Raw genomic sequence first — 12,764 nt, forward strand, 5'->3', positions numbered from 1 at the left:
CATTATTTGTGCCAATTTGTTGCACATCTCTGGGTGAATGAAGTGGTTCAGGCTGATCAAAGAATTATTTTTAACTGATGAACAATGGTCCTGTGTTTATTTCAGATATGACATCATCACCAGTGAGTCCACGTGCAATACACGTCAGGTCCTCTCATGCCTTAGAGATCATGTGACCTTAAGTGTTTACTGTAGGTGACTGCTGCTGTTGTTGCTATTGTTGCATTTGTTGCGTGGATCTCAGAGGCCCTAATGCTGTTATCTACAGAAAGACTACGTCCCTTGCTTCTATTGGACGCGAATCGTTTTATCGGAGACAACAACAGTAACAGACGTAATAGGAGACTGCATATTGCTAATGCCCCTGAACAACACATTTTGGAATGGTTATTGAAAAATACTGAAATAGACCACAATTTATTTTCTAATAAAGGCATCATTGTCTGTACTCAAATACGCAAATGGCTTTTAAAAACCTTGTTAATTATGTTCTCTATGCTTGGTCATTGATTAAGCAGTTTAATTAACTTCTGTTTCTAAAAGGGATGCAAAATCTCAGTGAATGAATGAAGTAAATCTGATGTAATCTTGAGTTTTGTCCAGGAAGAAGTTTCTCAGCTCAGCTTCATGTGTAAACATTTAACATGGTATGGTATGGTATGGCATGGTATGGTATTGTATGGTATGGTATGGTATGGTATGGTATGGTATGGTATGGTATGGTATGGTATGGTCTGGTGTGGTATGGCAGCATCGTCAGTTCAGCTGTTTAATATGTCACAATATGTTTAAAGAGTGCTAAAGATGCTGCGCATTTGATTCTCTCTTTAATCCACTGGAGAAGTCACATTATCAAAATGAAATAATTTGTATTTATATTTCTACCTAAGCCTACCTGAAACAAGGCTCCGATCGGTACTTCTTCTCCTACTATCTTGTACACCTGTGGTGACAATTTCAGCATGTAAGAAAGACTGGCATCAGCATATATGCCATTTCACAGGTGAAGACGGTGTGCTGAGACGTTTGAATCTTTAGCCTTATTCTGCCTGAAAAACTTTGAGTGCAGATGGTCCATGAACAAATGTGCTGAATATGCTTCTATGCTACACCTGCTGTAGGCCTAGAAAGCTGCTACACAACCATGCGAAACTCAACCTGCCTCCTGCTCCTCACCTAGGGGACACTGTTTGAGCTAATGGTTTAGCGGCGAGAACTTAACGAACGGCAGGATCCGCACCTCTCCTTCCTGCTTCATTAAAAGTGGTTTCCTTCTGTCTACGCCTTATTATGTCCTTGCGTCTTTTGAAAGTCCCTCTCGTGCTTCCAGCTTAATGAATTCTCTCTCCCCTCTCGTCCCATGTTTAATTTGTTTTGCGCTCTCGTAGAAAACACGAGTGTTTATCCCATCAGTTGTGACCTTCAGTTCCAGAGGGTGGAATTTTTCTATTAATTTCCTTTGACATTCATGCATTCACCACTTGTGGTGGGGCTGTGCTTCATTCACCTGCCCGTGGCACATGCAAATCGCGTGCTTCACCGCGGGGGTTGTCTAATTGAATTACGATGAGGGATATTTAAATTGCTCGTCTTCCGCTGCCGTCATTAACATAAGCGTTATTGATAAATATGCCGCCGTCGCCGAAATGGCCGCGCGCGTCGACTACCACAATTAGCAGCTACAAATATGCTCTTTGATAAATCTGCCCCTTGTGTGAACACGCTCTTGTCGGCTTTTTATGAAGGGCCAAGAGCCTATGCAGCTGGACGTAGCGCCACGCTGGACCTTCCAGACCCTGCTCAGCATTGTTAGGGACCTTTCAGATAGAAATTAAGCCAGAGGCACAGAGCGGACGAGCAGTAGTTACACCAAAAGTAGCTAACTATACAAACACTATGCTAGAATTATGTATGCGCAGTGTCGCGAGTGCTTATTTTATCATAGCCTTGATGTTTAATGTACACCTATGTAGCTTTATAATATATGTTAAGACCTGTCAAAAATAATTGTGCGGGTAAACGTCACAAACTACATCATTTGCTGATTGTCCATGTAATGAGCAGTGTGTGTGTAACAGGGTGTTCATGCGTAGTGCACGTGAATACGGTAGCCTACTGATCACAGCATTGTCGTCCCACCGGTGAGAGGCACAGCCGTGTGGCTGGACACACAGACACAGCGGAGCCAGATGAGCTGCTCGGGACACAGGCACCGTCGCACCGGGTGATAAATTATGTAGGTGTAATATCACAAAATGGAGGCGCTAAAGGGAGGCAGCCGCGGGGGCATTCTCTGGAAAGTCAAAATCGTTCCTTGGCGCTTAAAGCATAGATCAATAATAATAATAAACTGTGCGGCGCTGCATTATTCATTAGCTCTCTCTCTTTTTTATCTCCCCTCGCTCGTCCCTCCTGTTGACCGCAGCTGACACGGCTGGAGATTGCTGGACAAGACGACCGCCGTCCAGGCATTTAAATCTTTAGAAAGGTTCCATTTTGTTTGAAGATATAAAGAATTGTTAAATTTGTGTTTTAGTCTCTCATACTGCATTTGACAACTGCATGTAATGGATGTAGGACCTGAACACAAAACCAGTAGCTTTTATACACAAGAAAATTTCACACCTGAGATGCACATTTGCATCGGAAATGAGCACATTTCAGACGGTCACCAAGGATCTTTTTTAATTCTCAATTAGCAACCACATGGCATAAAATATGCAAACAGCAATATGCACTGTAAGACAAAACTGAATAGATGTGGGATATGAGAAGGGAAATTCTGCTTTACTGCATTTTCCATGAAGTCTGTTGGCTGAGAGAAAATAGCTTGTGGGAAAGAGGAATAAAGTAATTTAACAAATACAGTATGTCAGCTCAATATGGTGAACAATGTCATTTTCATTTTCTTCCCTTATTTGGTGTTTTAACTTCCTGTCATAGCCATGAGTAAGTACTGTATAAGCAGTGAATCAGGTTAGAGGGTGTAGAAAGCACATATTACAGTGGATAAATTAACAGCTGATGGATCTGATGTGCAAACGGGAATACTTGTACGCAGTTCTCAGGTTGCCTGCGATGACTTTGTAGATTTTCTCAGAGGTTGTTAAATTGCCACGGGTTTCCGTGGGCACGCCGATGTTGCGTAGCCCTCTGAGACTGAGAGACGCCGGCATCGGTGCCAGTGCACTCCGCAGTGCCCGCTCATTCATCTCCGCCCTGCTCCGTAGGTCACGGGGCCTGCTCGGGGACGTTCTCTCTGACTCCTGTAGAACAGCGGCGCCCAGGTGTTCGATGGCGCATTCTCGGCGACTCGGGGTCCGCGGAGAGCAGCTGCGCGGATCTATTTTTACGGCGACCACAGCGTGACGTTCCGAGCATTAGAACGGCACAAGGCCCCGTAATTAGCTGAGCGCAGCACACGCCTCAGCAAGCAAGAACTGTATTATGCAGCATCATTGTGCGTTACAGTAGGAGACTGGAATCAGCAAAATGCAAGCTTAGCTCCACGTTCCCCGTTGTGCTAAATATGGATATAGACATGCTGTGTTATGATATGCTACATTAAATGGGAGACTAGTCAATGTAGAGTTTGACATTGCAGAGGCAAACGGCTAAATTCTCATTTGCCTGGGATGGGATAAAATATCACGTTTTCATCAGTAGCATCAAGGACAATGTTTGATGAAGATGCTGGAGACCCTGAAATGAAGTGCTTTGGGCAGGATGTCATATATTGGATATTGTAAATTCTAAAATGCCATGCTTAAATTTGATTAACCTTACTTGGTGAGTAATGTGTTGTTGAAAGAAATGTAAAATGAGCTGATTTAATGTATTTGTCTGTGGTTTGGAGTGGACAGACCATTCCGGCATGAATTTTAAAATTGTAGACTGCAATAGGTAGGTATAAAGTCTATCATGCAAGGGTTTAGTTATAGGCTTCTTGGTTTGGTATAATCCTACATCAGGCTGCATTGTTTGTGTCTGTTGTGTTGCATGGCCTTACTCATTTGCTTCATGGATTGCCTCATCCAGAATGCCTTTAAACAGCTCCCATTTCGCATACAGCCATTTCATACAGCCGGATATTTACTGAAGCACTTTGTGGCATGGTCCGGATCTGAACCTGCAATATCCTGTTCCCAGCTCCCTGATCACTACCTCACACTGTGACCTCAATGAGTCTTCTTCTCACCTCTCACACTTTGTCATGCCTGTCTTTCTAATGACACTGAGCTCTCAGTTCAGCACGCTATTTTACATACAAAATATACTTAAACTCTGTATGGAAAAAATCCAAACACCTAGCAGCAGTGAGGAACAGAAGCAGATCTGGATTTCAGTTCAGTGAGTGGGGTGTCAATGACTAAAATACTTCACAGCGAGGAATTTAAATAGCCAAATTAATTAGAATGGATATGCAGTCTTTGATGTAAAAGCTACTGTGTAATGTAAATGTGTGCTGGATTCATTTAAAAAAAACCTCTGTTCCTTATGTAGCTGTGTGTTCAGTTGGATCCAGTTTTGAGTCAAAGAGAAAGCTGCACTTTTTTACTCTTTACAAAGTTAAACTTTACAAAGACTAAAAACTTTTAGGGAATGTGATTGTTTTCTCAGATTTGGCTGCTGTGGTTGGCTGTTAAATTTGCCTGAAAACTGTCTTCACTTTATTACCTCCAAAGTTGGAAAACAGAGCTATCATTTGTAAAAAACCAATCCAAATCCTAAAACTTCTGAAACTTTTGTCTGCTCATTTACTCTGCCATTTTGCCTTTTGAAGGTGAAGATGGGTTTTATAAATGGTGATTGAAGTTGCAGAATAAGTGTATGCCGACAGTCTTATCTGAAACATAAAAAGTGCTATAGGACCATAATTACAATGTTGTATACAATATTGAGATATACTAGTTCATTTTCAAAATTTGTATTACAAGGGCTATGCGGCACTGAAAAATGCACTTCAGCAATATTCATGTGCCACTCTTTGAAATATCCATACGCAGAGGTTTTTACCCTGTTTCTTGGACAGGCAGGACGGGTCACAGGCTATTCAACATGATGTATTACGGGAGCATTGGTCTGTCAGCAACAAAGCAGGAAGATGGAGAACTTAAACTGATAATGACTGTACCTGCTCTGGATTATTATGCATGAATAACAAGCACGGCAGTTTAAGTGAGAATTGTCATTATGTTATTCATTCCATTAGATTGCATCTAATATGATACTTTTGCCTTTGAGCACTCCGCATGAAATCATCTCATATATCGCACACACACATATACACACACGCACATGCACGTGCACACATGAACATGTGTGATAAGTTATAGAGCAATCTCCAGACTTTTCTTTTATCAGAATTATTAAATTGAATCCATATCTTTTCTGATGTCATATAAATAACACAATGGCAGTGGCCATGCCACCGTACTAGACACTGCTAAGTGAAAAGGAATCCTCTGCTTGTAGGTGACCCTTACTAGAATTGGCCTGCTTGGTAATCATGAAAAAGTATGGCTAGAACCATTATGAGGTCAAAGTCAATTACCTTGCATGCCCTATTTGTAGCTCGCTGACCACCCCTGGATAAGAGAATTAGCAAGGGTAGAGAAAGCAACCCTCCTCCCCCCCCCCACCTTCCCAAAGAAAAACCCTTCTATAGCTCCCCAACGTGAAATAGATAGCATGAAAATATTGTTTGTATCTACACTTGAGCAATGCTTTAGAGCACAGCGGAGCTGCCAATGGGCTGCTCGATGTGAGAATGAGACATGGGCCAGGAGATAAAGGAGTCTGACGGTGTGCTGATAATATTAGCATGAATCGTGTGCATATTATACGCCCAGTAAGTACCCCCCCTCTGGCACATCAGCAGGAATTCACTTGCAGCAGCAAAAATAAAGGTGAAAGTAAGGTGAAAAAAAGTGCTTACGCTGGCAGGGAGAGAGCTTTTAGAAGTACAGGTGCCAGAAAAGGTGATTTTTTTAATTCCTCAAAAATTCCAACCAGTCTCTTTCACCGTTGACACTTTCAGGAAGGCCCGCATTGCTGGCTACCTGCTATGAGTTGAAGAGGTCTTACTGCAAGGACTAAGGAATTCCCATAGTTAAAAGCTGGCTTAGTGGTTTACAGGACCAGAGTATGTTTTTTACAAACGTGTATTGATTAAAACCAGGTTTACATAGGGATTACACAGGGATTTTACAGTACTGTTGACATTCTGCACAATCCAAAAACCTGTGTCGCTTCTACTAAATATTTGTATTATTCGATGACGCCATTCCTCAGCCAAAGAGTGCAATATGGGCATAGAAATTGCGTCTCTGAAACCTTTGAGTCAGTCACAAGCCTTTTATAGACAGACCGTGTAATGAAAAACATTCCTTTTCAAAATTGGAGCCTACAAAATAAGGGACTTGCCCCAGGCTAAATGGATTTATTTGAATGTATTGTTATACTGATAAAATTGCAGTCCCCCTTTCAAAAGCCAAGGCGAGCCAAATTGCTTACTTTTTCAATAACTGCTGGAGTCAAACCCCTCTCTACATGCCTATTATACAGTATATTAAGCGGAATACATTACAGCAGATATGATATTAGCTATGTGCGGTTGACTTTTTAAAAAGATAGTTCCGGAGTGTTAAAGCACAAGTGGCCGTGTAGAAGGAAACGGTGGATTAATCGCCGCGTGCGATCCGGGGCAGGGGCTCAATTAGGATTCAGCCGTGCCATCCTGAAGAGTCTGGTCACCATTCAAGGCAAGGGGAAAGTGGGCACGGCGGTGTTGCGAAACAGCTCCTGCTCACGAGATCAGTGTTACGCCGTCTGTTTCTACTTCACTGAATTAGCCCCGCGAGGCGTCGCGGCGGGCAGGGAACACCGACGGGCTCCCGGAGCGCACGAGCTCAGAAGGTGGCCCCCCGTGGTGGAGACCGCAGCAGGACACGCTCGGGTTTGACCTACAGGATCGTGGCTCTACATGTAAACAAGGCCCTTAGGGCTTCGATCTTGTGTCTTTTTTATCCTGGCTCTTTTTATCCTGGTTGACTTCACATTGCCCTGAAAGAGCTTTAGGCCTTATGTTGACAAAAATTCACGTTTGTAAGATTTGATTTTTTTTTTTTTTTGCTTCTCACTCAAGGAAAGATGACTCACAGAGAAACAAGACGTGCATGTTTCGTTCATTGCCAAAAGAGTGTTTTGGTCGCCACCGGTAAAGCAGGGAGATACTGCCCCCAGCTGGCGAGGTTTATACATTTGCTTTTCTTTTGAAGAGATCTTAGGTGCTATGTGCAAACTATACACCATGAGCTTCCTTCTCAGCTCCAGCATGTATGTTTATTTATTTTTTATTTTTTTGCTTCATGTCTGTTGAGACTGAAGTAAACCATATATCATATATAGCAATTTAATCTGATATGGCAATGACATATTTATTATACTGTCCCTCGCTGCAAGAACACAGAGTAATTTGTAAAAGTACTTGGCCTGGATTCAGCCAACATGTGTCTATTCACAATAAAAGTAGAGGTTTTGTTGTTTCCCATCCAAAAACAAGTCAGTGGTTACTATAACATTCCAAATTGTGTTTGTGAAGAAAAAACACTTGTATTTCTTTGTATGTGAAAGAGAAGAGTGCTTACAAGGACAGAAAAACAACATCCCAACCCCCTGAAAAGATGGTTTTTGGGAGGAAAAAAAACAAGAGATTAGGTTGAAAAATGCACGGCTCAGTTTGCTTTGATCACTTATTTTGTTCCCATTAAGCAGCTTTTTACAGTGACATTTTAATTTCAGAAATACGACCGTCTCACTGGGTTCTTGGAAGCGAAAACTGCTGGGTATTAGAGTCGGATGTGAAATAATAGGCTTACAGCATTTAGTCGTGCCATTGAATTCACTGTCTGCTTGGGGAATCGAATGCCCTTTGAAGTGAGCGGTATTAACGCAACTGCATCTCTCTCATTTTAAACTGTCAGTGCTGAAAAATCAGTGTTGCCGCTTCAACACGTCCTTGAATTGTTTCTTTTCATTACATCCAAATCCACATTCTAATGGATTAATTTCATTCTAGAACATCATATTTCTTGGTGTAATTCCTCAGACTGGTTAGCAGCCAAACCTTATTGATGTGCGATTTGGACCAGACCAGACCAGACCATCAAGTTTCAACAACAGGCTCGTTTAGACAGAAGTAAAACACAAGAGTGCTGGCTTCATGAGCTGGAAATTAAAAAATAAAAATAAAGAAACAATGCCGTCCAATAGTCATTCTGCCCCCATCATTTCAGTCAAATCAGATCCAGGAACACGTATAAACACAGGACATAGATGAATAAATTATAGATAAATAATTAAATAAAAGCTGCGTAAAGCTGCCATCCCTCCTATAATGGCTCTGCGGCACTTAGCAAGTTCCTGGCGAGCGTGGCTTAATCACTTGTAAGGCTTGATGGAGTGTGTGTTAATAAACATTAGGCTGTCTCCATCTCCTCCTCACAGTGATTAGTGGTTTATGTGCTGGGCTCTCTCTCTCTCTCTCTCCTCTCTGTCTCTCTAGGCTGAAGATGCAGTCCTGAAGATTGATGGAGGGTCATGCCATTCAAACAGCAGGCGTTGCTGAGACAGAAGCTCTTCGTGTTGGGCAGCCTCGCTATCGGGAGTCTCCTTTATCTAGTGGCCAGAGTTGGGAGTTTGGATAGGTGAGTGTCATGTGCTGAAGGACAAATGAAGTGCACGAAATTGTCAAATGTGTCTTATGAAATATCAGTTACTAGTAATATGTCATAACGGGTTGAGCTGTCAATGTCAATGAGCTGCTTTGTTTGCTTTGCTTGCATAAGTAAGTGGTTTCTTAGCATTAATTAAGATTATTCCTAAAAGCACCGATATATTTATATAGTACATTTATATTTGAATATATAAATTGAAAAAATGTTTTAGTGCCTACAAATGGTTCGTAATAAAAGCTTACTCTGACAGTTTTCTTAGTTATGGCTCCATTAGTTATGATTCCATTATCCATATTCATTGTATATGCTGTCATATTTGGACCAGTGTGGGCGCATTCTTTTCCAAACTGTTTTCTGGCTTCCAAAAATTAAATAATTGATTTGTACAAGTAACAGTATTATGGGGAAAGAAATTGCCTTCAGAATATGAAGTATCCTGAAAGTTAAGTAAGGTAACGCTAACACAGAATGCTAAAGTCTTTCCCCCTCTCTTTGTGGTGCTCTGGTCCTCAGGCTGCAGCCTATTTGCCCCATAGAGAGCAGAGTGGCTCCTCACCTGCCCGGGCCGTTCCCCCTGAGGACGTTGCAGTACAAGCGCGGCGTCCTGCACGAGCTCCGCAAGGGCAACGCCACCAAGGAGCAGATCCGCCTGCACAGCCTGGTGCAGCAGCTGCCCCGCGCCATCATCATCGGCGTCCGCAAGGGGGGCACCCGCGCCCTGCTGGAGATGCTCAACCTGCACCCAGCCGTGGTCAAGGCCTCGCAGGAGATACACTTCTTCGACAACGACCAGAACTACGCCCGGGGCATCGACTGGTACCGCGAGAAGATGCCCTTCTCCTTCCCCCACCAGATCACCATCGAGAAGAGCCCGGCCTACTTCATCACGGAGGAGGTGCCCGAGCGCATCTTCAAGATGAACTCGTCCATCAAGCTCCTGATCATCGTCCGGGAGCCCACCACCCGCGCCGTCTCCGACTACACCCAGGTGCTGGAGGGCAAGGAGAGGAAGAACAAGACCTACCACAAGTTCGAGAAGCTGGCCATCGACGGCAACACCTGCGAGGTGAACACAAAGTACAAGGCGGTACGGACCAGCATTTACACCAAACACCTGGAGCGCTGGCTCAAGTACTTCCCCGTGGAGCAGTTCCACATCGTGGATGGGGACCGGCTGATTTCGGATCCCCTGCCGGAGCTCCAGCTGGTGGAGCGCTTCCTCAACCTCCCGTCCCGCATCAGCCAGTACAACCTGTACTTCAACGCCACCCGCGGGTTCTACTGCCTGAGATTCAACATCGTCTTCAACAAGTGCCTGGCAGGCAGCAAGGGGCGCACCCACCCGGAGGTGGACCCCGCGGTGGTGGCCAAGTTGCGCAGGTTCTTCCACCCTTTCAATCAGAAGTTTTACCAGATCACTGGGAGGACATTCAACTGGCCTTGAAGGAAACAAAGAGAAACATTTACAAACTCTTGGAGTTGTCACCACGGTCAGCTTTCTGTTCTTTCATAAAAATGCCCCTTTGGAAAATATTTAGAAGCACTTTGACTGACGTTTAAGACTCTAGAGTATCACAAAGTGACCAAATATGAAATGGGATCAATGTTTTATTCGTAGAAGTGAAGGACAGAGTGGTTTGTGAGCTGTCTTTCGCAACAACTTGAAAGTGCCCATTCTTTCTATGTAATGCATTGCCTGTTTATGGTGACAGGTAGAAAAAAATGAATTTGACATTCTCATTATCATGAGCCATGTTTATCCATAACAAGTATCAAAGGAACATTCCTCCAGTGCGAGTTGAAGGCATTGAGAAATGTAAATTGATAGATTTTGGTTTTTAACGATGGCTTGTTCAGGGTACGTGAAACCTATCATATCATCTGAGTAAAAGCATCTTCACGTCAGGCCCGTTAGATTGAAGTGTTCTGCACTCTTCTGTTTTTGCGGTTTGATTGTGGTACACAGAAATGCATCCCAAACAGATGTGATCACCTCATGCTATTTTCTTTATGTACTGTATGACTCATGAAGGAAATCACTGCCTCTTGATCCCAAAGTACTTGTACTCTGAAGTTACTGTGTTGTGAACCAATGAGTTCAAAACTTTTTTTAACTAAGGTGAATTTGGTTTATTCAGCAGTGACAACCAATAATATATAATGTGTTTATAGAACCCTGTTTCTTTTATTTATTTTCTTTTTAATAATTCCATCAAGAGAAGGTGCCCTTGATTACAAACTATGTGTAGAAGTTGCAAAAGGGTGTTAAAAGTAAGGGCAACATATCAATGCAGTGTGTTGACTCTTAGAATCTGAAAATGATTATTTACGCCTTCAGAAAATCAAAACATCGAAAATGTACAGTACTACTAAGGGAATGACAGGGTTACTTTCTTTCATGATTTCTTTGTACTGTTTTGTGTCTACCCCCGGCCAAAAATCCTGAGCATCTCTCATTTTAACCCAGGTTTTCTTTTACAATGAACAAACTGAAGCAAATGGAAGATATGTACCAATAGTCCTTCTCTGTGTCATAAACATTTTTGAAGAAAAGGCTACAAATAAAATATAAAAAAGATAACACATTTAAGCACTAAACGTGTTGAGTCATTATTTCTTACTTTCATTTCAAAGCCCTTGCATAAAGCAGTACTGTGTGTTCTCATTTTAGCAAATAAAGGGGTTAATATAATTTCTTTTATAGCCAACAATACCTCATATTTCTTTTCTGGCATACAGTTCAATTTCAGGCTTGAAAGCATGTGCAGTGGAGCCATCATTCATCTTGCTAGTACAGGTGTGAGGGATACACACACACACACACACACACACACACACACACACACAGTATATGTACCTTTTGTGGTAAGGGGTACCATTTCTCCCTGGACACTGACATTAGATCCACACATGCACTCAGCTACGCTAAAGGCAAGCTTTTCAAGTGACTAAGTCGCTTAATATGTTTGTCACCATTACAGACTGAGGTTTACATCACAGACACTGCAGATACAATGCCTTAGCTATGCCTGCAGGCAACTACGCCTGGTGTTCACAGTGGCAAGATACAATCAGCAAGTTGGTCAGAGTACACTGGATGAATCCACACACTTCGGCTGCAGTGCTCTCTGTGCAAGGTGCACAGGGCACAGCGATGGCTCCAAAGTGCAATCCAAACTGTTGAGAAAATATGGGCTCCAACAGAAAAATAAATTTTCCCCAGTACTGTGTGTGAGCTTATGAATGATTTTCACTCTCAGAGCACTGCACACGGAGGGCTGACTCACCGTAAACCATTACCGGTGTGTAGCACCCACGTGTGACACACAGCAGCCATTTTGCACCAGATGGTTCACCAAATATCAGCTAAAATAAAGAGAGACACCTGGTAAAACTAGGATATGATAACATGGCCAGGTTCAGAGAGCCAGAATTAAAATGTGGCAAAGACACAGGGGAATCCTCCGCTCTTCACAGTCAGGCCATCAGTCTGATATATCATTCCAAAAATGACAGATTCAAACTGACAAAAAAATAGCACATAATCTATGCTGACATAATTTCCATAGCTTTTTAACCAAATAGAATGAACAATTAAAACAGTAAATCTAAATTCTGTAAATGTTACCCACATTATGCACTTGTCTGAGCCAATCCATAACCGTAGGTTACGTGCTGTTAAATCAGCCTCGACTTTGTGGAGCCATTGATACTGACCATACAATTGAAACTGGGCAGTCAAAAGGGATCTTTGTTAAATATTTCTATGGCACGACTTGGCACTCCTTAGTAAGCAACTGGCATTGGACAATGAAGCCAGACAAATATGGGTTCTTCATATCGGCCTGAGAATTTCCATATTGTTCATCCCTAAAATTCCCCATTCCTATTTAAATGCTTAACATCATTCTCCTTTAACACGTTTTCAATCGGTGCTGCAAATCATTAAAATATTATTTGCAAATAATATTAAAACAGACTGACTGAAGACTTGCATCAGTTGTGCAATGCCCGCAAATGCATGGC

General features: G+C 42.5%; 1 protein-coding gene across 1 annotated transcript in view; it reads left to right on the forward strand.

Annotated features, from left to right (window-relative positions):
* Positions 1-11,328, forward strand: part of LOC118230873 (heparan sulfate glucosamine 3-O-sulfotransferase 5) — a 51,907-nt gene extending 40,579 nt beyond the window's left edge. The window contains exons 2-3 of the mRNA XM_035424293.1: positions 8,567-8,708; positions 9,252-11,328. Coding sequence (XP_035280184.1) covers positions 8,602-8,708; positions 9,252-10,182 — 1,038 coding nt within the window. The 5' untranslated portion in view covers positions 8,567-8,601 and the 3' untranslated portion in view covers positions 10,183-11,328. The remainder of the gene's footprint in view (positions 1-8,566; positions 8,709-9,251) is intronic.
* The last annotated feature ends 1,436 nt before the right edge of the window (positions 11,329-12,764 follow it).

This window comes from Anguilla anguilla, chromosome 6 (genome assembly GCF_013347855.1).
Source record: "Anguilla anguilla isolate fAngAng1 chromosome 6, fAngAng1.pri, whole genome shotgun sequence".
NCBI classification, from domain to species: domain Eukaryota; kingdom Metazoa; phylum Chordata; class Actinopteri; order Anguilliformes; family Anguillidae; genus Anguilla; species Anguilla anguilla.